Source organism: Vulpes vulpes, chromosome 9, assembly GCF_048418805.1.
Source record: "Vulpes vulpes isolate BD-2025 chromosome 9, VulVul3, whole genome shotgun sequence".
In the NCBI taxonomy this organism is placed as follows: Eukaryota; Metazoa; Chordata; class Mammalia; order Carnivora; family Canidae; genus Vulpes; species Vulpes vulpes.
In genome coordinates this window covers 85,145,005-85,167,331 of record NC_132788.1, presented here as the reverse complement: position 1 = coordinate 85,167,331, position 22,327 = coordinate 85,145,005, and the positions used below count along the sequence as shown (strand labels likewise).

The following is a 22,327-nucleotide window of genomic DNA, read 5'->3' as shown; positions in this document are numbered from 1 at the left end:
TCCTGTAATAAGCAAGGAAACAGGGGGTGACTGGATGGCTCCGGGGTTGAGTTGAGTTGGCTCAGGGCATGATCCTGGAGACCTGGGGTCAAGTCCCACGTCGGGCTCCCTGCATGGAGCCTGCTTCTCCCTCTGCCTGTGTCTCTGCCTCTCTCTTTGTCTCTCATGAATAAATAAGTAAAATCTTAAAAAAAAAAAAAAAAGCGAGGGAACAGGTTCAGAGGGGTGCAGTAACTTGCTCTAGTAGCAAAATGGGGCAAGTTACTGAAGAATTTGCTGGACTGCAGAGCCCATGTTTTGTCTCTGCATTGCTTTCAGTGGAAAAGCTAAGATCAAAACTATATTTCGCTGTTACCATCACCAAAACTGCAACATTTTCTGAGCTGATACACATATTTTCCTATATCCCATCTCTCGCTGTGTACCCTTATTCCTGTTTCTGCCATGGAGCTCCGTTCTGGCAGTCATCACCCTTCACGTGGACAATTACAGTTGTCCCCTATGGGGCTTCCACTGTCCTCTCCCCAGAACACTTGCTGTCTTATTATCTTGCTCCTATGACCCATAGTGGCCCTTCCCAAAGAATTGAGAACTTAAGGAATGCTATAGCCCATAGCTCTCCTGTTGGAGAATCACAGCTGGAAGAGTGACCATGTAGAGGCTCTGTAGCAAAGAAACCTGTTTAATTGGGCTTCGCCCAGGGACGTCTGGGTGGCTCAGTGGTTGAGTGTCTGCCTTCAGCTGGGGTGTGATCCCTGGGTCCCAGGATCGAGTCCTGCATTGGGCTCCTGGCATGGAGCCTGCTTCTCCTCCCTCTGCCTATGTCTCTGCCTCTCTTTCTCTGTGTCTCTCATGAATAAATAAGTAGAATCTTTAAAAACATTGGGCTTCACCCAGTCTTTTGGCCCTGAAACCCTTGGCTCATCCAATGCCTATTAAAATCTTGTGGAACATACTGGAAAATGGACTACAGAGGAGTAAGCCGCAGAGTAAAGGCTAGTCTTATCTTTCCTTTTTTCTTTTCCTTTTTTTTCTTTTCTTTTCTTTTCTTTCCTTCCCTTTCCTTTCCTTTCCTTTCCTTTCCTTTCCTTTCCTTTCCTGGATAGTATTTTCTGTCTGCATTCCAGTCCAACATTTCAACCTATTCTTTCACTTGTCATAAGTCACCCTTCCCCCCATACTTATTTCCCCCTCCAGCCTTCATACCCTTTTAGCTGTAAGAATGATATAAGCCTGTACCTGCTGGGAATTTCCATGAAGGGGGACTGGTCCAGGAATGAGGTCAACCAGAGGAAAGTGGAGATATGAGGAAGAGAAGGACCAGATCTTGAAGACTTCACTCAAGACCCTTGATCCAGCCTTGCCTGAAGCCATTACTCCCAGACTTTCAGACAAGAACTGATAAATGATCTTTTCTTCCCCCTTAACTCAGGGCTCCTGGAACCAAAAGATCAAACAACAGCCTGAGAATCCTATTTGGGGCTCTTTCCAGAGCAGCTCCTCTCTCATACCGTAAATAATAATTCCCCTGAGAGAGCCAGGCACCTCACCTGTACCAAACCTGCAAAGTGATAAAGTATCCCCATTTTACAGATAAAGAAACTGGGGCTCAGAGAGGTTGAATCACTTGCCCAAAGTCCCACAGATGGCAGGTGGCAGAGCTGAGATTGCCTCTTATACCTTGAAGGAACCACTGAATCCACAGCATCTGGATCGGGCCTGGAGTCTCCCTTCCCAGACTCCCATGGATGTGGCGTGGGGGACACCTGGGCTTTCTGGAGCGGGGCAAAGCAAGGAAATCAGCAGTGAGACCTGGCCCCAGATCCCATTACGCCGGGGGAGATCACGTTTCCCCCGTTCTGGCGCCACGAGCAGGGCAGAGAAGCGGGCAGGCAGCCACTTCCCTGGTTATTCAAGTAGAAAATTGCAGGTGCCCAAAATAGCCTGGGCATTCTTTTATTTATGAATCAGCAGCAAGTCTGTGAAGCTGGAATGGGGGCTTATATGTATTTCTTTCCATTGATCACTTTACTAAGATCTGCAGACATCCCTCCTTCTCTCAGGGGACTCTCGCAGGAGTTGGGGGAGCTGGCAAGACTGGGTTGGGGGTGTTTTCAGGGTATGGTGGTAAAAAAAGAGAAACGAGGCCTCACCATGCAGGAGCTGGAGATTCCCTCTGTCCTAAGGCTTGAGTTCCCAGAGGGTGCAGGGGATGGGCTAGCAGACCTGGGTCTGTCCCAGCCCTACCTGCCTTGCTGTGTGGCCTTGGGCAAATGGCTTAACCTCTCTGGACTTCTATTTCTTCTGTAAAATTTCTTTTTGTTCTGTAAAATTGAATGAGTCCTAAGCTCACACAAAATTTTATTTTCTTCTGAGCATGAAATTAATACTTGTTCATTATAGACAATGTAGCAAGTACAAAAGGAAAAAAAAAACCTGCAGAAAAATGACCATGAGATCCTCCCATTATTCTTCCCCGTTAAGATCATCAGGATTAACTTTTAGTATATATCCTTCCAGGTTTCTTTCCATGCATGCGTTGAAAAAAAAGTGGCTAGTAGAGCCCAATACCTGAGCCACTGTGCTTGAAAATGGAGCCCCCAATTATATCATAATCAGCAATTATTAGTCAACGAACATTATTGAGCACTGCTCTAGGCCCTGGGTGACCCGGAGGCAGCCTTCCCCCGGCAGCCCCCACATCCTCCTTCTGTTTCTCCAGCCCTCTGGCAACACACTAACCCTGGGTCCTCACTCAGAACCACCTGAGGGGTTGGTGAGGTGGGAAGGGCATTTTGCAGGTCTCACACAGGGCCTGGGGCCATCGTTGGGGCCTAGAGGCTGCTGGTGGGGACAAGTGTGACCAGCAGGCCCACGCACAGGTGGGCTGGCCTGGCGTGGCTTGTGGACCTCTGGCTCTCCTCCCTGCTGCCCTCTCCGGGGCTTCCTGCTGACTAGTTAATACGTAAAGCGATTAGGACCGGTGCCTGGCACACAGTGTACAGTCGATACATCTTAGCTGCTGCTATGATTCCTAGGGGGGCTCGGCAGCCCTAGGGGGGCTCGGCAGCCTGAGGCTAGTCCCTCTCGGCGCCTCTGATTGGCAGCGAACAGGAGGAGAGAGCTGAGTCGCTTGCAGGATGGAAACAACAGCATCAATGACGACCACTTCCACCTACCGGGGCAGCTCTGCGCCAACTCCTTCCTTTGCTGCTTGCGGCCACCAAAGGAACGGAGTGTCCTTAGTTCCCACTGACAGGTGAAGAAACTGAGGCTCGGGCATTCCGGGTAACTCTCCCAGGGCCACAGAGCGGGCAGGTGGCGAGCGGGGGCTTTCTCCCAGGTCCGCCCGTGGAGGAGCCCTCCCGCGGAGCTGCAGCCTGTCTCGGGGAGGAAGGCCTGATCCCCGCCCGTGGGGAGCTCCCCCTCTGGAGGCACATGCCCAGATTGAGAGCTTCCCCCACGTTCCTGGGTGTGCCGAGGCCTAGAGGGAGAAGGCTGCAAGCTCGGGGGTCAGACTGCCTTGGTATAGATTCCTGCTCCGACACCTCCTGGCTCTGTCACCTGCCTCACTTCTCCGGGCCTCAGTTTGTCACTTGCAAAGTGGGGATAATCAAAGTGTTGGCTAAAGGATGGAACTGGATGACCTAGAGCTCTCAGCATAGGCGTGGGGCATAGTAAGTGCTCAATAAATCCCGCTGTTAATAACTTTATCGCTGACGTTATTCCCGGAGCACTTACTGAAGGTCCAAAGGCCACGTTCCTTCCACCTGAGGGGTGGGCAGGGCTGTGGCGGGTTTAGTCCAAGGAAACCCCTGCCTTCGCCCAGCACGTGGGGGTTGGTTCTGTCGTGCCGGATAATGTCACCTTTGGTCTGGGTTGCAGCGGACATGAGCTCCAGTGTGAAAGGAGGTGGCAGGAAAGAGGGGGTCCTGCCCAAAGGCCCCCAACATCCCCTTCATCCATTCTACTTCCTCCTCCCAGTCTGAGATCAGCAGAACTGTGACCTCCACGCTCGTCCTCCCAGACACGGTGCTGTTCTGAGCTGGTGGAAGTGTCGCTAGTGGAACTCAGCAGGCCCAGCCAGCAGCTTGACGTTTGCTCACCCTGGACGGCTCCTTCCATCAGCACGTACTCTTGATTTATTACTCTGCCTATTTATAGGCAGGACTCTGTGGAAACTCAGCCCAAAGAGACTTGTCAACTTGCCTGAGAGAAGCAAGGGGGCTGCTGCTTCAGGGCTTGCTTCCTGGGCTCTGGGAAGCCCACCCACAGCACTGGGCAGTGATGCTTGGGTGGGTGCGTGCTCAGGGAGGTAGCTCTGAGGCAGCTGCCTGCGTCTGATTCCTGGGTTCACCACTGACCTGCTGTGTGACCTTAGATAAGGCACCTGACGTCTCTGAGCTCAGCGTCCCATTCGTAGAATGGGGATAACAGAAGTACCAACTTCATGGAGTTGTTTTGGGAAGGTGTGTGTAAAGGAATAATGACTAACTAAATGGCAAATTATTTCCTTGAAATAAAGTTATTTGAAACCCCATGGTCCAAGTTATCAAACTGCTCTGTATGAGGATGAAGAAAGTGGGGAGACAAGTCACACTGCAGGTTGTGTTTTCCGCAGCAGAGGTTCTTTTTCTTTCTTTCTTTTTTTTTTTTTAAAGATTTTATTTATTTATTCATGAGAGACACAGAGAGAGAGGCAGAGACACAGGCAGAGGGAGAAGCAGGCTCCCTGCAGGGAGCCTGATACAGGACTGGATCCCAGGACCCTGGTATCATGACCTGAGCTGAAGGCAGATGCTCAATCACTGAGCCACCCAGGTGTCCCTGCAGCAGAGGTTCTTGACGCTGGAAACAAGCTCCCTTAAGGGTCTAATCTTCATGTACACACAGCACTTTGCACCTAACTTCATAGAAACCCACCCATGAGCCTAAAAGTAGAATTTATCCCAAGGAAGGCATAAAGGATATGCACCCAGATATATCTACCAGGATGAGCAGGAATAAAAAAACCCTCTCAAATCAAGGATTGTTCAAGCAAATCACGGCATGTCTATATTAGGGGAATACCATGGGCCCACAGAGAAGGGATTGATATGAAAGCATGCCCTCCTCCCTCAGGTTGGGTACCCCATGGCCATTACCTCCCTATGAGGGGTGAGCTTGGAAGAGGCCCTGATCTCTGAAGAAGTCTACTCTACCCAGCCCTGCCAAGGAGCTCAGCCTCCCGGACTGTCAGATCCTCGCTCTGGGATGGTGGGAATTTTGCCAGGCAGGAGGCAAAGATAGGAAACTTTAGCGCTTATGGCCAGTCTGAGGTCTACAAGTCCCATCTGCCGCAGACAGCCTCTGGCTGTGCTCCTGCTGGCACCGTGACCCCCTGCAGCCTGTGGCTCCCAGGGAGGCAGGTCAGGGTCTGCTGCCTGGTGGCTCCCAGCTGCAGGCAGAGCAGGCCAGGGGCAGGGGGGTGCCTGCAGATCACAGTGCCAGTGGCAGGACTGGAGCAGTGAAGTCACCCCAGGATGTCTCTCCCTCTCTCCAATGTTAGTTAACCTGCCTGAGCCTGGATGAGACATCCCTGGAAAAACTGCCACTGGAACTTTCCATTTACTCTGGCCTGGCACTAGAATAGCAGGATTCAGAGGAGAGAGAGCCCATGGCCATTTCAGGCCTGAACTTCTTAGCTGTCTGTGAGTCAGACTAGAATCACAGGGAGTAGGTGTGTGTAGTCCACAGGCTAAATATAATGCCCGCACAACCAGGACCTGGCTGTGGGATCTGGGAGTACTGCTTCGAGTTTTTTTGCACCAATATTCATGAGTGGATTGGACTGTGATTTACTTTACTTTCACTGTCGTTGTTTAATTTTGATATCAAAATTGTTACTTAAGTAGGTTCCATACCCAGCGTGGGGCTTGAACTCATGACCTTGAGATTAAGACCTGAGCTGAAATCAAGTCAGAAGCTTAACTGACTGAGCCAACCAGGTGCCCTAATATCAAAATTATTTTATCATAAAGCGAAGTGGAAAATGTTCTCTCATTTTCTGTTGTTCAGAAGACAGAGTATAAAACCAAATGGATAAATGCCTTTAAAGTTGAATAGAACTCCCCTATAAAGCTGATGGTCTGACGGTTTCTCTGTGGGCAGATTAACCCATAGTTCAATTTCTTTAAGTGTTTACTAGCTCTTCAGGTTGCTTATTTCTCCTCGAGCCAGTTGTTCAACAATATTCTCTAGATGTTTCTAGAGAGTTTAAAATTTTACAGGCGTAAAGTCAGCCATATCATAGCCATAGCTGCTATCTTTTTTAAAAAACTAACTTTGCGCCATATTGATCTTTGTTATCACACTTTTGTTTCTGCTCTTATTTTTATTTTCTCATTATTTCTACATTTTTTTGGGGGGGGGGTTGGTTCTGCTGTTCTTTTACCAATTTTTTACCTTTGACATTTGGCTCATTAAATCCCAGCCTTCTTTTCTATCTGCTTATAAGGCTATAAGCCTCTCCTAGACGCAGGGCTAGCTGTGTTTTGACGTACATCTTCATCACCATTCAGGTCTGAGGATGTCCCAATATCTTTGATCCATTTAGAAGTGCTTCCTATCTTCCAAATGTATTTTAGTTTTCTTTGTAACTTGTTTGTTATTGCCTTTTAGTTACGTGGTAGACCTACGCTATAATGTGTAGGGTATCTGGATTTGTTTTGTGACTTACCATGTGGTCAACACTTGTTAATACTCTGCTAGAGCTTGCAAACATTTTTATCTGTGTCTAAATATACCTTTTAGGGGCACCTGGGTGGCTCAGTCGGTAAGCGTCTGCATTCGGCTCAGGTCATGGTCCTGAGGTCCTGGGATGGAGCCTCATGTGGGGCTCCCATTCAGCTAGGCATGAGCTCTCTCTCTCTCTCTCTCTCAAATAAATAAATACAATCTTAAAAAACATATACTTTTAAAATCAAGACTGCTGTCAGTTTCACAAAAATTAAAAATCTTGAAGAGTGGGGATCCCTGGGTGGCTCAGCAGTTTGGCGCCTGCCTTTGGCCCAGGGTATGATCCTGGAGTCCCGGGATTGAGTCCCATGTCGGGCTCCCTGCGTGGAGCCTGCTTCTCCCTCTGCCTGTGTCTCTGCCTCTCTCTCTCTCTGTGTCTATCATGAATAAATAAATAAATAATCTAATTCTTTAAAAAGAAAAAAAAAGCTTGAAGAGTAAAAATGTCAGGGTGCAGGGCAACCAAACACTTACACCTTGGCCATGGGCATGTAATTTGCTCTAACCCAGTCTGGCTTTATGCAGTAAAGGTGCAGAGGGCGGCATATAGGCCACCGCCAAACATGCCACTTTGGCCTAAGGATTATTTTGAGCTAAAGACGCTTGAAAAACGGCAGGTGTAAGAAGAGTGCTCTGACCTTTCTTTGTCTCCCCAAAAGCAGGAGATAAAAATCCTACGTGAAAGATGCCCTCCCTACCCAGGGGAAAAGGAACATTCTTATCACCGGAGATGGGGAAGTGAGCTGAGAAAAATCTATAGGAACAGATCTTGTGAGAATGCACCTTGCCTTCCTTTCATCTCTCCATATGTTTCAGCTACTTTCCCACCATCGCTATTCTTTGCTGAACCTGGTGGGGAAGCCTTGGGCCTCCCTGCTTTGGTTGAGGCTGTTTTCCTGTGGGGTCTCTCATGTACCTGTGCAAACCCCCAAGGTTTTCTCCTATTCACCTGTCTTAGGTTGGTTGGATTCTCAGGCCCAGCCAGAGACCTTAAGAGAGTAGAGCTAGAATTTGCCTCCCCTGTGGGGGAGCATGCATGTGCCCTCGGACTCCGTGATTGCATTCTGGGTCCACACGTGAGAGACATGTGGAAGCTCTGAGACAAAGTTCACAGCAGCATTTGCATAATGACAAAGTTCTTGATTGCTATGTGGAATTTCAGTGCCAATTTGAGTCCTGAACCTACTGGTTGGCAGAAACTCCATCTCTATAGTTTCCAAAATCTTGTGTTTTCTTCCTCTGCTCCAGAGCCATAGGGGGTAGAGGGCTTCTGCGGAGTGGGGGGTTGGACGTCAGGAAGGGGGCAGCTGGTCCTTGGGGACATCCCTGTGCTGGCATCTCAGCGTCGTTGTCATTTATAGATAGTGTAATGTGAATTTCTGCTTTTCTGACAGCTGCTGATGAAGGCCTGTGAAGAAGGATGGTGTTCCTGTCGGTAGGTCACTGTGGCCTGTACTGTCTGTCTCCCTGAGTGGACTGTGACTGACTCAGGCATGATGCAGCACGTGGCTCCTCACGGATGCTCAGGAGATGTTTATGCATCAGAGATGGCGGTAAGTTCTGTGAGCAACCACAAGACTGGGGACCAACATGGGGATGCTTGAGCCGCCAGGGGCGGGGAAGGCCTCTCTGAGCTGAGCCTTGTGTGGGAAGAGAGCACCAGGCAGGGGAACAGCAGAGGCAAAGGCTCTGAGGCAGAGAAACAGTGAGAGCCAGCCTCCTTAGGAGGCTGGGCCAGATGGGAGTCATAAGGGTCACGGGGGCCCTGGGGGCTGTGGATTTCCACGTATCTGTTCTCCAAGGGTTTTACCCAGGAGAATAGTGGATTTGATTCTGAATCAAAATTGCTTGCTCTGGCCATGCCGTGTAGAAAGTCACTGCAGCAAACAGGAGCTAAAGTGACCTCCAGGCCCCAGGAGGGCAGCCGGCAGAGGATGGATGGGTTCCCGCTACACTAACATGTACCTTTAGGTGCCTAAGAAGCATAGAGGTCCGTGGGGCGCCTGGGTGGCTCAGAGGGTCGTAGTTAACGGATTGAATTATGTCCCCCCCCCCAAGAGATATGTTGAAATCCTACCCCCCATGCCTATGGATGTCACCTTATTTAGATGTAGGTTCTTTGAAATTGTAATCAAGTTAAAACGAGGTGGTTAGGGTGGGCACTAAGCTAGTACAACCCGGTGTCCTGATAAGTAGAGGAGACAAGGCACAGACAGGAGAGCGCCACATGACAGTGGCGGTGGCATTTGTCATCCACGGGAGGAGGATGGCTGGTGACACTAGAGGCTAAAGGAAAGGCAGAGAAAGATTCCTCCCCTAGAGGCCTCGCAGGAGCACAGCCCTGCCAACACCTTGATTTTGGAACCGGGAGAGAATAGACCTCTGCTGTTTTCAGGCACCCGGTGGGCTGTAGGTAGCTTGGCAGCCCTAGGGAGCCAGTGCGTCCCTCCGCGCTGCCCAGCTGTGGTCACAGTCACCGCGGGCCCTTCGCAAACTGGCCGCTGTGGGGCCTGCAGGTCCTAATGGCAGGACTCTCCGTGAAATCTGCCACAACATCTACCCCAAGATGACCCCAAAGTACTCCCAAGAGCTCCGGTACATGAGGAAAAGCTCTTGGGTGGTCCCCTAAATCAGCATCACTGCCCAGTTTCTGAGTTCTGCAGGTTCTGGGGGTGCCATCCCTTGGGGGACACCCCGTGCCCTCCCCTGAGTGTCCATGGGAGCAAGGTGTCGCCAAGACCCAGCCAGGCTACCCCAGCTTCCCCGGGGTGCCTTACTGTTTTCCTTGGCCTCCTCCTAGATTTTAGAAGACAAAAGGAAAGTTCCAGCTCCTTGCCCTTTCCCTACCCCAGGCCCTGAGATCTGATCTCTCATTTAAACAAAGCCCCTCCTTCATGTCAGTTTGGGAGACACTATGTTCTGAAAGTAGATCCCTGGCCCCCCACCCCTCACCCCCAGGGAGCTGCATTTCTGGATTCTTGCCTTTTTCAAAGCCAGCCTTTCATCTGGCCCCTCCTGCCCCACCTCCGAGCCCTTTCATGAAGGAAATTAAATTCTTCTGAACTTTGAGGTCCCTCTACAGCTCTGCTCCCTGTGGGACTGGAGCCACCACCAGCTAAGTAACCCTACCCAGCAAGGTGAAGATTTACGCTGGCTTGAGAGGCACGGTTTCATCGAGACACTTGAAAAATAAGCCAGTGAGCTGGGGAGCCAGAGCTGGGAGCTGTTCCCAGCTGGGAACCCGGGTATCTGGGTTCAAGTCCCGGTTCTGGCAGTTGCTGGCTGTGTGCTCTTGAGCAGTGAACTCAACCTCTCGGAGTCTGGATTTTTGTCTTGGTGAAGTGGGGACACGGAGATGTTTGTGACTAAGTTTGTGGTGAGGATTCCATGGGAGTTTAGTAATTGGAAAGCATTTGTATTTTTGCCTTCCAGAAGCGCTCATTTTATAGATGAGAAGGAAGGAGGCCTCTCAGGCCTGTGACCCCTTAGGCTGCGGAACCCTGCAGGGTGGGTTCGGTTGGCTTACGGGTGTAGGCGAGGGTCAGGCTGCAAGGTTCCTGCAAACTCTTGGCTCCTGGCATGTGTGAGAGGAGTCTGAAGGCCACCTCGCATCCACTCAGTGATTTAATCCCACCCCTTCGGGGATCCCTGGGTGGCACAGTGGTTCGGCGCTTGCCTTTGGCCCAGGGCGCGATCCTGGAGACCCGGGATCGAATCCCACATCAGGCTCCCGGTGCATGGAGCCTGCTTCTCCCTCTGCCTATGTCTCTGCCTCTCTCTCTCTCTCTCTCTCTCTCTGTGACTATCATAAATAAATAAAAATTAAAAAAAAATTTAATCCCACCCCTTCGTGGCCATGCAATGGGGGAGACAACCCTGGCCAGGCAGCAGAGAGGCGCAACTGCCATCGTGTGCGTGGGGCCTGGCACTGCACCCTTTGGGGGATGATTGTTCCCACCTCCCCTCTTTTCCCTGCCTCATTTTGCCCCTAGACCTGTGAGTAGCACAGCTACCAACTCTGCATTGACAGGGGAAGAAACTGGAACCCAGGAGGGAAACCATCTTGCCCAGGGTCACTCAGGGCCCCTGAGGTGAAGACTTTTTCTTGTTAGCAGAAGGGGAAGATTGGACTAAGATGTAAGGAAGGAATGAAAATAATGTCCTCCATCTACTGTCCAGGAAAGATTTGTTTCTTGTGGCCCGAGCATGAGGTAAAGCCTGCTATCTTGGCTCTCCCGCCCCTTTTCTGGTCAGGAGGCAGCAGAGGGGTGGAGGTCAGGGAGGACAGGCTTGGGGTCTCCTCATTCTGCTCTCAGGGGACTTTCTTTTGGTGGCTTTTGTGTCTTCTGTCTGTATCCTTGCCTCTTTCTCCCTCTCCATCTCTTTCTCTTGCTTTCTTCTCTGATGTTTTGAATACTTGAGCAAAAGAAAGTAGAGGAAAAAAAAAAAAGAAAATGTTTTCCTTGATCAAAGAGTCTGAGACAGATACATAGTTGGCTTTTGGGGGGAGAGTGTTGTGGCAAGGTGAGTAGTGGGGTAGCTGGGGGAGTGGGGAGTTAGGGCCCCACTTGAACCAGCCCCATGGCAGGTCCCAACCCTAGGACCAGGAATCAGAAGGCCCTACAGGCTCAGGAAGACTGTTGCAAACCAAGAGATTCTTTCCATTCTGGGGACATGTCAGGCCCCCTCATACCTCTGGGCCCTGGCAGGTCCTGTTGTGTTCCCTGGAAGCCTCTCCCAGCTCCTTGACCTGAGTAACTCTTCTTCATTCTTCAGAACACAGCTTGGGCATCTGGAAGCTTCCCTGACTGCTCTTCTTGCTTTGTCAGAGCACCCAGTACCTGTCCTGTCATCACCAGAGACTTATTTCTCTCTTGCTGGGCTGTGTACCCCGAGGACAGGGCCTGAGTCCTGTGCACTGTACTGTCTCCCATGCCCGAGATCCTGGTCCCCAGTGGGGCTCAGTCAACGCTTGTTGAATGAATGATGAACAATCAATCCCATGAGGGTTTTTTTGCACCGTGTACACCAAAGGTTGTTGGCTCCGGACCGCACCCCACCAGGCTCACCTATATTTCCAAACCACATCATTTACATGAGCTTGGCCTTTATCCACAGAGATCCAGACGCTGTCTCTCTCTCCTTTTCTTCCTCAATTTATTGGGGACTGATCATATTTATGCTAGGTGCTGGGGACACAATGGTGAGCCACAAGTCAAACACAGTGTCTCTTCCTTCTTGGATAAATCACAGAGCTAAAGATGAAATTACAACCACGATCAGTGTGGTGGGGAGAGTGCTGAGAGCATAATGGGATTTGTCCCAGTCTGGGAACTCAGGGCGAGTGGTGGTGCCCTGGGCACCTTCTAATCTCTCTGGCCTCTTCTCAGCTATCCCTGGTGATCCTCCAGGCTTAGGAAAACCTGCAGCCTATTCACAAAAATACAATTCTGAGACAAGCTTGCTCTCTCTCACCCCCTACCTTAGCCTCTTGCTCTAAGTTGACATTTGAGACCCACTCAGGCAAGACTTCCTGGAAGAAGTGCCAGTTGAGCTGGCATCTTTCTTCTTTTATTTCTCCTTCAGTTTCTTTCCCACCTAAGTGGGGCTTCCAGCCGTAAGGATGGACAGGAGAAATTTTATCTTGGAAGGGGTATTGTAGGGCTGTAAAGTGATGGCACTGTGAAATCACAGAGCGGCATTCTTTCCTCTGGGCAGACCTAGCCAACACCTGGGTACCAAGCTCCTCTGTTAGAGAGTGGACTGCTAACCCATCCACTCATTGCCTTTGTGCAGTGCCCAGCCTGTGCATCTGTTCAAGGCAGCCCAGGGCATTCAGCTTCTGAACCCAGCTTGGGGAAGCCAAGGGCAGAAGAGAAGGAAAGCCCCATTGGGAGGCTTCTGGGAACAGGAAAAGTGCATTTCCCTGCTTCCAAAGGCCTCTCTGCCTGCTTTCAATACCCCTTTCAGTTGCTGCCAGTACATAGCCCTACAGCTCCCAGTCCTCACCCTCTGTCCCTGGGCTTTCCCAGGGAAGAAATTTCAGCTCCAACTTTTTCAAGGGTTGCAAGCCAGGCTATTCTGAGGGTGGTAAAGGAGGTGGAGAGAAAGCTCACAGTGAAGGGGAGAACATTGTGTTTATCAGTTTGCTCAGGCCGGGGAGGAAAATATTCAGGGGCTTTCAGATCCATGGCGTGAACAGATGGAATTAAAAGGAGAGTCTGGACCTGAATGACAAAGTCCGGGGTTTGGCAAGCTGTGCTCACAATCGTAGCATGTGTGCTCATGCCTCATCCCAGAGCCCCCAGGAGCGTGCCCTGCATGCACAGATGAGGGTAGGAGTGGGGGCGCTTGGCTCCAGTTCCCCTCAGGGAAGCAGTCGGAGGCGGTGGGCAGAGTGGGGGCCACGGCATGGCAGGGGCAGCGAGAGCCTCCTAACGAGGTCCTCACGCCCCGCTGAGCGGGTGCCGGTGAGCAGGAGCCATCCATCATCGGCGGGGATAATTGTTCAGGGAGCCAGGGGGGCCCAGCCAGATGTGCGCCTTTTGGACTCCATAAGAACGAACACTCCCTTTCAGGCCATTTATCAAATTTAGCTGGATCTCTCATCTTTTTTTCCGTTTGTTTCCGTCAAGGAGACTTTCTTCTAATGAAGACGAATGCAGAGCGATGAGTGACTTGGCAAAAGCCAACGCAGTCAGAATACAGGCTTCATTCAGGGAAGTGAAAAACCCAGGTGGTGCTGAGTTTGGAGAAATGTCTGAGAGCATGCTGAGTGCCCGAGCCTTGAAGGGGTTCTACTGTGGATCTGGGGGTACAGCCGGCCCCTCTCTGACGAAGCTCCACCTTCAGCTTCCAGAGCAGAGGTAAGAGCCTGACCCACCATTCCCTGACACCAACTCTGTGCCAGGCGCCTCAGCTCATCCTGACGTGCAAGGGGACATCATGATCCCATTTAGCAGATGATGAGACCGAGGCTCAGAGAGGATAAGCAGGTGGATTTGAACACCGTGCTTCCGGTTCAAGAGCCCACCTTCACACACGCCAGCAGTGTGGTTCGTGAGCCAAGGGGTCAAGGCTCTTTAGACCGCCTGGTTCGATTCTCCACCCCACTGCTTACTAGTCGGGTGGCCTTGTGCTCTCGAATCTCGTTCAGTGTCTCTGTGCCTCTGGTTGTTTGGGTCATGAAAGTGCCCACCGCAGAGGATGCTCTGGGAATACTGAATGAGTCTTGGCCGAAGCTCCGGTGCATGGTAAGCCGTGATGAGCAACCTCTTCTGTTTAGTATCATGATATCGTTTAGTCTCTGTTTTTAGTGTTGGTGGCTTTAGGGGTAGAATTAGGATCATGCCTGGGGCGCCAGACTTGTGTAGGAATTGCCCATGACAGCCTGTGGGCCTGCCCCCTTCCTGGGGGAGGGACCTCGGCTGCTGACTGGTGCCCAAGGACCGAGTGCCTGACCCCTGGTGTCCATGGATTGTCACCTGGTGTCTGAGGTGGGTGGGAGTTGGTGTGAGGGCAGGGATGCCTTTCCCTCCTTGGCCCAGCTCCCAGCAGAGGTACCTACCTGGTTAAGGTTTGTTATCAGGAAGCTGGGGTGGGGGCAGATGAAGATGGGGCAGACAGTTGTGTACACGTGGGCAGGAGTCCTCTCTGTCCTCACTGTGTCCCCTTCACGGTGCAGGGGAAGGAGACCGACTGCCTTCCTGTGTGCTTCCAGAGTTTGGCCTGGAGCTGCTGGGCCTTGTGGAAATGGTCTGACCCTGGCTGCGTGGCCCTGGCAAGTCTTCCCGCCCTTGGGCCTCGGTCTTCCCAGCTGCACAATGGGGAAGGGATTGGACCACTTTGCCAGGGGTTTTCCAGAACTGATTTTATAGCTATGGTTAAGCCATGAGTATGGGAAGGGGGTCCGAGAAGCCCCCCAGGACAGCTCCGTGACCTTTATAGCACAGGCCAGTGGGTGCTAGACCTCAAACGGCCCAGGCCGTCTGACTACAGACATCCTGCAGAGGTCAGCTGGGTTACTGCCTCCAGAAACAGAGCAGGAGGCATGTGTGGGGGAGGGCTGGGGGGTGGTCCACAGATGGGGGAGCCCCACGGCAGGCCTGGCCTGGGCCTGCTCATAGCCTCTGCTCCAGGCTGGCTCAGCCACTGGCTGGCTGTGGGAAGTCACATTGGCTCATGACTCAGCTTCTTCATCTGCCATGGGTGTGATGTTAATGCCCTTGGTGGCTCAAAGGGAGGGTGTGAAGAGCCGACAAGGATGCAGGTAGGAGAGGATCAAACCGAGGGAGACGAGGGAGACGACGTTGACTAAGGATCTACTTCATCCCCAGGCATGGTGTCATTTAGATTTTACAACAGTGTGAGAAGGATTATTATCTTTAGTCTATGGGGTTGGAACCTGAGGTCCTGTCTTGTCCACGGTCACCGGGTATTTGGAGGAACTGACTCAGGTGTGTCTGACCTCAGAGACCGTGTTCCCATTCACCCTCTGCGGCCTCTCCCTGGGGGGCAGCCTCTCCCTGGGGGCAGGAGGAGGGCCTGGGCCCAGCACATGCCTGCCTTTCAGTCTGGGGGCTAGTTCTGATCGGGATGCTGTGCTGAGGAAGATTCTGAGGTCATCTGGACTTCATGGGAAAGGGTGTAGGGACTGATTTGTGAAGTTTGTCACGGGTGAGAGGAGAGAGAGAGGCAGTCTGTGAGCTGTAATTGCTGTTCCTAGGCTAGACCTTGTCGGGGTCTTTTCCAGGCCTGGGAAGAAGCCATTCTCCAAGGTGACTGCACCTGCACAGGCTAGCTAGAGGCTGAGCTCATTCTCCCTTGGGAGAGGGGAGAAGCTGGAAGAGTGTTCCTGAAGGGGCCTGGGTGGGGCCAGGGCGCAAAGCTCTGCTGGGAAGGCAGCTCTGGGCTGCATCAGAGAAGACACAAGAACAGCAGGTGGCCCACAACGGCAACTGGGGGCTCCCATGAGCATGGAGGGAGGGAGAAGGGACAGCCCTAGGACAACAACCTTTTAGGATACTGCTGCTGGGGGTGCTGAGGGGAGGCAGGAGTTTCCAGGCCTGACTTGCACCTGAAACAAAGGAGGTTGGAAGCAGAGGCTGGTGCAAGGTGGCCCCAGGGGTTATCTAACCCAATGCTCATTTTCCATATGAGGAAACTGAGGCCCAGAAAGCTTGTTCCATGGGGACTGCCAATGATGTGTTTCACTTTAAATTTGAAAAATGTGGGTTGGGCTCGGTTGGCAGAAAATTTAGAGTCATGCAGAACCATAGTTGTTTGAGGGTTAGAGCCCCCAATTATTAGGGCTGTCTGGGTGTCAGGCTGCATGCTACATACTTTATAGCATCCTCTCGTGGCCCCTCCCAAGGGGTGAGGACCAGCCCTACTTTACAGGTGAGGAGCTGAGATCCAGAGATCCAGAGGGGTTTAGTTCCTTAGAAAGCAGGTGGAGGAGCTGGGGCCTGGGCAGCCTGACCACACCTCTGGGGTCACAGTCCTGGTAATGTGGACTGAGTGCGTGTATAAGAATCCCTGGGAGCCCTGCCTCCCCTTCCCCTGATCCAGGAAGTGTGGGTGAGCCCTAAGAAGGAGACTGTGGAGCAAGCCCCCTCCCATGCCCCATCTCTAATGCAGACACAGGGTCTCTATAGACCACATTTTCAGAAACACTGCATAGGCTCTGTCTACAAATCTCCAACTGAGAGCCCAGACATAGAAGGTGATGCATAAAAATACGAAGAGAACTAATAATAACAGAACATAGCTTATATATAGCTCACTATGTGCTGTATATACACTGTTTGAAACACTTTACATATATTTTTGTTCATTTAATTCTCACTATAAGCCTCTGAGGTAGTGACTAGCGTCCCCATTTTACAAATGGGGAAATGAGTTACAGGAAGCTTCAGTAACTTGCCCACTGGTGCTCCCTGCACACGGGGAAGGTGTGGCCATGGAGCCTGTATGCAGGGAAGTAGAGAGGTGTGTGTCTAAGACCAGAGAGCCTGTGAGGTTGGGCAGCCCCAGGTCTGTTCCAGAGATGGAGAGATCCGAAGGCTTTGTCCTAAGCCCCAGCTAGGTTTCTAGATGCAAATCTTGTCTATGAGCTCAGGGAGGGAGCAGTGCCTGGCTGAGGCCCGTGGAGCTGGCAGGTAGGTAGGTGGGGGCTCCCACCCAGTAGGTGCAGTCTCCCTCCCCATGTTCAGGGACCCAGCAGGACCCTCGGGGGCTCTTACCTTTTTCCCATGGACTGCTCCCATGGCACAAAGCGGGCACCAGGCCTGGGTGGGCCTTGGGGGGCCCGGCTGGGGTCCTCCCTGCCGATGCTGATCTCAGGAGCTGGGGCCCACAGGGTTCCCTGGGCCAGGGTCCCCCATCCTCTCACGGCTCATTCTTCTCAGGCACAAAGGAGGCTTTCACAGCTGCTCCTAAGCCCAGAGCTCCTCAGACAGGCTTAGGGTGATTGATCCTGTCAGAGGGGTATGGTGTCTCCAGAGGGCCCACACGTCCTGTGGTCCCTGTAGCTCCTCACTTCCTGCACCCCTGCCTCTCTCAGGAGGGGAGACTGAGGCATCCGTGGGGAGGTGAGAAGCAAAGCCGTCCTCTCACCATGCGGCCGGCAGCTTGGGTACAGCGGGTGACCTCTGGCTGGCCCAGCAGGCAGGACTTGGCCTTCTTGCCAGGCTGGGCACCGATCAGCAGACAGGCCTGAGACAGTGGAGGCTGTGTGGGCTAGCCGGGGTATGGGGCTCAGGGCAGGCTTGGCTTGTGTGGGGATGTAAACCTTGGGCTGGGCAGCAGCCCCATTAATAATAGATCTTTGAAGACACTTGGGGGCAAGGGCTCTCGCGGAGTGGAGACACTGAGAGCAGAGTACTTCATTCAACAGGACAGCAGCCCAGCTGGGGAGGGCTGGTCTGGGCTCAGGCCAGGAAACTATCTGGAGGCTGGATTCCGGGCCCTGGGCCAAGTTCTCAAAGTTCCCCCAGCACTTACCCTCCTCCTCACTTGCTACCCTCCTTCATTATCACAGGCATCGAGCAAGGAGGTTAAGGTCCGACCAGCTTGGGCTTGAAACTGTCACAGACATCCTGCAGACATCCTTTCCTCACTGTTGTATGACCCGGGGTGGGGGGGCATGATTTGACCTCTGGGAGCCTCCGTTTCTTTGTGTGTGTGTGTTCCTATAATCACACAGCACAGGGTTGCTCTGACGGCTGAAAGAAGTAGGTGTGCACGGCCAGAGCCATTGTTCTCTTAAAGCATAAATCAGATGATGTCATTCCCTGTTTTACACTCTCCCCCTTGATGGAAGAGGGGTAACAATGGCCCCTGACCCCGTGGGGCCCTGAGAATGAAATGAGGTGACTTGTGTAAAGCTCTGGGCAGAGGATTTGGAGACTAGGAATTTTCCAGAGAAGTTAGGTGCTGCTTGTTATAATGCTGTTAATGCTACTCGTGATAAAACCACTGCCCATTGGCAAGTCCCAGGTAACCAGTTTGACTAAGCAGAACAGCCTTTCTTAAGAGATGGCTGGGCCAGGGAAAACTTGCAGCCCTGTCTTTCCTCTATCTAGCACAATGCCTGGCTCCGAGGTGGTGAGGACTTACGGTACAAAGGATTATGAAATGGCAGTTAGTAGTGAAGGGTCAGGATCAAGTATTCTAGATCCACCTTTGCCCATAGAATCAAATTCCCCATGGTCCAACACAGTTCTGTTCCGTGAAGTCTTGCTGGCCTCTCAGACCTCATTTCCCATTTCCCTCTCTGCCTGACAATTCCTGGATCATACCACCCTCCTCCTCACCCCAGCACCTTTGCACAATGCTGTTCTCTCTGCTGGGAAGGTTTTCCATCTCTCTACCTTGACTCCATTTTTAAATCTTGTGCAATTCTTTCCTTTTTATCCATTAGGCTCAAGGATCACCTCTTCAGAGAAGCCTTCCCTGACCCTCTATGCAAAGTAGCCTCCGAGGCTCTCTGTTCATTTTTTTCTTCATAACATTTATCAGCAACTGGAATGATTTTATTTCTGCATTTATGGTTCAGCTCCTGCACCTGAATGGCAGCTCCACAAGGGCTGGGACCCAGTCTGTCTCATTCATCAGTTTACCCTCTGGTTCTAAAATAGAGCTTGGCACACTGCAGTCACTCAACAAATATTGGTGGAGTGGGTGAGTACACGATGGGGGATGAAATGAAATAGTCTAAGTCTATAGAGCGCCTGACACAGTCCGAGCTCATTGCAGGAGCTCCCTGCATGGCAAATATTAGTACTGTCCCCACCAGGCAAGCACGAACGTGGCTTCTTCCTTTGCTCCTTCTCCTGGGTCCAGCCCTTGCCTCAGCCTCCCCCCATTTCTCCCTGTTTCAGCCAGGGCTGGGGTACAGCTTCTAATTCCTGCAGTAAGGAGACCATCCACAAAATTGTAAAGGGCAGTGACTAAGTTGGCTGTCAGCCAGAGTGGTAAAAATGCCATAAGTCAACCCTGAAGATCAAACTCCTTTGGCAGCCATCCCATAATTATCCACCAGCTTGGATCCTGGTGGGATGGGAGGAGAGAAAAGGAATTTTACCCATTTATTAATTTTTCCCCACCTGCTTGGAGTCTTGCTGAAATATGACTTATGAGCTGCACTGAAAGGCTGATTAAATGGAGGCCTTGATTGGCTGAGGGTCCGAAGCCCGGCTCCTGGCAGGATGTGGGTCTGAAATGCAACAATCAGACCCCATACCCCGGGTAGGAATGGGGGTGGTGGCCCCAGAGCCTAGCACAGGGCCAGGCACCAAGGAGGTGCTTGGGATGCGGGCACAGGTGATTTATGAAAAGACAGTTGGTGGTGCGGGGTCAGGATCCAGCGTTGCCTTGTCTCACTGTGTGGCCAGGGCACAGCCTATATAGTCTTTCTCCACCTGTGAAATGGACATAAACACCTGCTGCTTTTTGACCTACGGTCTTGTAGAGGGAAGCAAGGCTTACAAAACAGGGGAAAGTTTTGAGACTGTTGACTCAGAGGTTCTGAGCAATTTTCAAATGTCTTCAGAGGCATTCAGGAAGAGGAGGAGGAGGAGGAGGAAGAAAAGGAAGGAGGGGAAAGCTTGTTCGCCTCTGAGTAGTTTCAGGGCAAGTATTTCCAAAGGGCTTGTTTTCTGTCTTGAGGTAGATAGGCTGGGTTTCCAACCCTAAATCTGAAGCTCCTTAGCTGTGTGTCTTTGGGCAAGTCCCTTGCCCTCTCTGAGCCTCATTGTCCTCACGTGTAAAAGGAGGTAACAATGAGCCCCACCACATGGGGCTGTGGGGATGAAATTCGTGTAACCCCCTGCACAGAGTGTGCAGCAGCAACTCCCCCTAGGAGTTAGGTGCTGCAGTTACGATGCTCTTAATAACGTGATAGTAAACCCACTGCCCATTGGTAAGTCCCAAGCATCTTGTCCATTAAGCACAGCACCTTTCGCCAAATTGGGTGGCCGGGGTAACCCTGCTACCTTTCCGTCTTGGGCTGTCACCTACTGGTGAAGACCAGAATTACAGCTGCTGGGAAGCCCTGCAGTGGCTGAGGGAAGGACCCTGGGCCCTCTCCAACTTCAGTCCCAGGAGAGAGGAGCAGTGTGCTGGGGGGAAGAGGATAGGGAAATAGGAGCCCCCCATTTTGAAGCCCATGAGTAGCTTGCAGAGAGTCTGGAAGGCCTGTCCACCCTGATGATGAGAAAAACCCGTTCTCGAGTCTTGTCCGTTTTACTTCCTGAATATCCTTGGGACTGGTCCTCTTTGCTCCGTCCCAGGCCATTTCCCGGTCCAGGCCACCACTCTGGCTGATGCAGCAGCCTGCTCACTAGCCTCCCTTTCTCCACACAGCAGCCAAGAGGAATTTCCAAAAACTCATCTTATCATGTCTTTCCCCAACTTCAATCTCTCAATGTCTCCTCACAGCCCCTGGACAAAGTTCAAGCCTCTTCACCCAGCCCACAGGGCCCTTATGGCTGTCACCCCTGCCCACTCAGCCCTGGCTCAGTGTGGATGCTGCTTCCTCCAGGATGCCTTCCCAGATCTGCAGTTTTCCCCCCAACATAGCCCTTATCAAGTCACGTGTCTCTTGATCTGGGCCGCCCCTGGACTGTGAGCAGGGACTGTGTCTGGTGTCCTTCCCCGTGGCATCCTCACTGCCTACCCAGTTCTCGATGCACAGCGGGTAATGACAGAATCAGACAGTCTCATGCAGGGGCTGCAGACCCAACTCTCTACAGCCATTTTCTTGGACTCTGTCTTGCCCAATCCTGAGCCAACTGGGGTCTCTACAGTGGCCACAGTGCCCTGACAATCGTGTTGGGCGAACCTGACAGGTATTTGCCACTTTGTGATGCCCACCCAGGGAGAGGGACCTAGAAAGGGCTGGCTCGAGAAGGCCATCTCCTTGGTGGGTTTTGGTGGTATAGTAGGATGGTCATTTGGGCTCCTTTCCACCATCTGGAGGATGTGCCAACTGAGACCCGCCCCTGGTTGAGGAGGGGAGGTGGGAGTCAGCAAGACTTGGAGCCTTTCCTCACGGGGATCAGACTCTTCATGACAATTCATGCACACCAGGCGGTTTTGTCTCCTAGCCCAGACTAAGTGACTATGGCCAGCTGGGTGGAACTCTTTTATGATGGGTCCCCCTGGAAGCCGAATTTGGGGTGAGTATTCTCATGCAAGTGATTTCTTAAGGACACAGGTTGGGGAACAGGATAGGGAAGGGAAAACAACCAAGCTAAGTGACCTGTTCAGGCGAACTCTCAGCTGGACTCCATGGAAGAGTCCTGGGGAATGTCAATCGCACCATCCTTGTCCTGCCCCAAGACAGGGGGTCCCCGGTCTTCATGTTCCCAGCCAGGCAGCCCACCCTGCCCCAGTGGAAACTCCTGGCGCTAAAAACGAGTAGCCTGAGGGCAGTTCTCCAAAGAGAAAACTGGGAGAGAGGACACGGGTGGGCACGAGCCATTCCTCCATGGCACCTTTCCAAGCTCCCCCATCCCAGGGGACCCTTTCCCCAGTTCTCTGATCCAGACGGGTGACATTGCCTCAATAGTCTTTAAAGTGCTATGCAAGACAGCTTCTGGAAAAGTACCACGAGTCTTCTCTTATAACCAGCTGGCCACCCCACGTCCTTTTAAAATTGTGGCCGCTGCCAAGAGCTCTGCTTAGCCCCACTCTGGCCATAAGCTCACTTCAGAAGTCCTTATTGGTTCTTCTAATTTTATAAGGTATTCTTGCTTGTTGTAAAAATATGAAGGTGTTTATGGGTCGTAATGGAAATTTCCTGCTACCTTCATTCCCAGAGTGGGTCTCTGGCCAGACATTTTCCCAAACATTATATAATTTCTCCCCCTCTTCTTTGACAACTTTTGGTGATGGGGATATTTTATCATATTTAATGCCCACGAACCCCTGAGAGACTGATTTAATCCCCCATTTCTCAACAGGAACTATGGCTCAGTGAGGTGACATCTGCTCACCCAGCGAGCAAGTGGAGAACCAGTGCTCAGACCCAGGCCGGGCTTTCCAT

General features: G+C 51.9%; 1 protein-coding gene across 3 annotated transcripts in view; it reads right to left on the bottom strand.

Annotated features, from left to right (window-relative positions):
- Positions 1–17,867, bottom strand: part of FAM107A (family with sequence similarity 107 member A) — a 53,059-nt gene extending 35,192 nt beyond the window's left edge. The window contains exons 1-2 of one of the 3 annotated variants that reach the window (XM_072720611.1): positions 17,022–17,581; positions 1,240–1,437 (exon numbers count right to left, since the gene is read on the bottom strand). In XM_072720611.1, coding sequence (XP_072576712.1) covers positions 1,240–1,374 — 135 coding nt within the window. In that variant the 5' untranslated portion in view covers positions 1,375–1,437; positions 17,022–17,581. Of the gene's footprint in view, positions 1–1,239; positions 1,438–17,021 lie in introns of all 3 variants that reach the window. The other 2 variants (XM_072720612.1, XM_072720613.1) reach the window with 2 other exon arrangements.
- Positions 17,868–22,327: the final 4,460 nt, after the last annotated feature.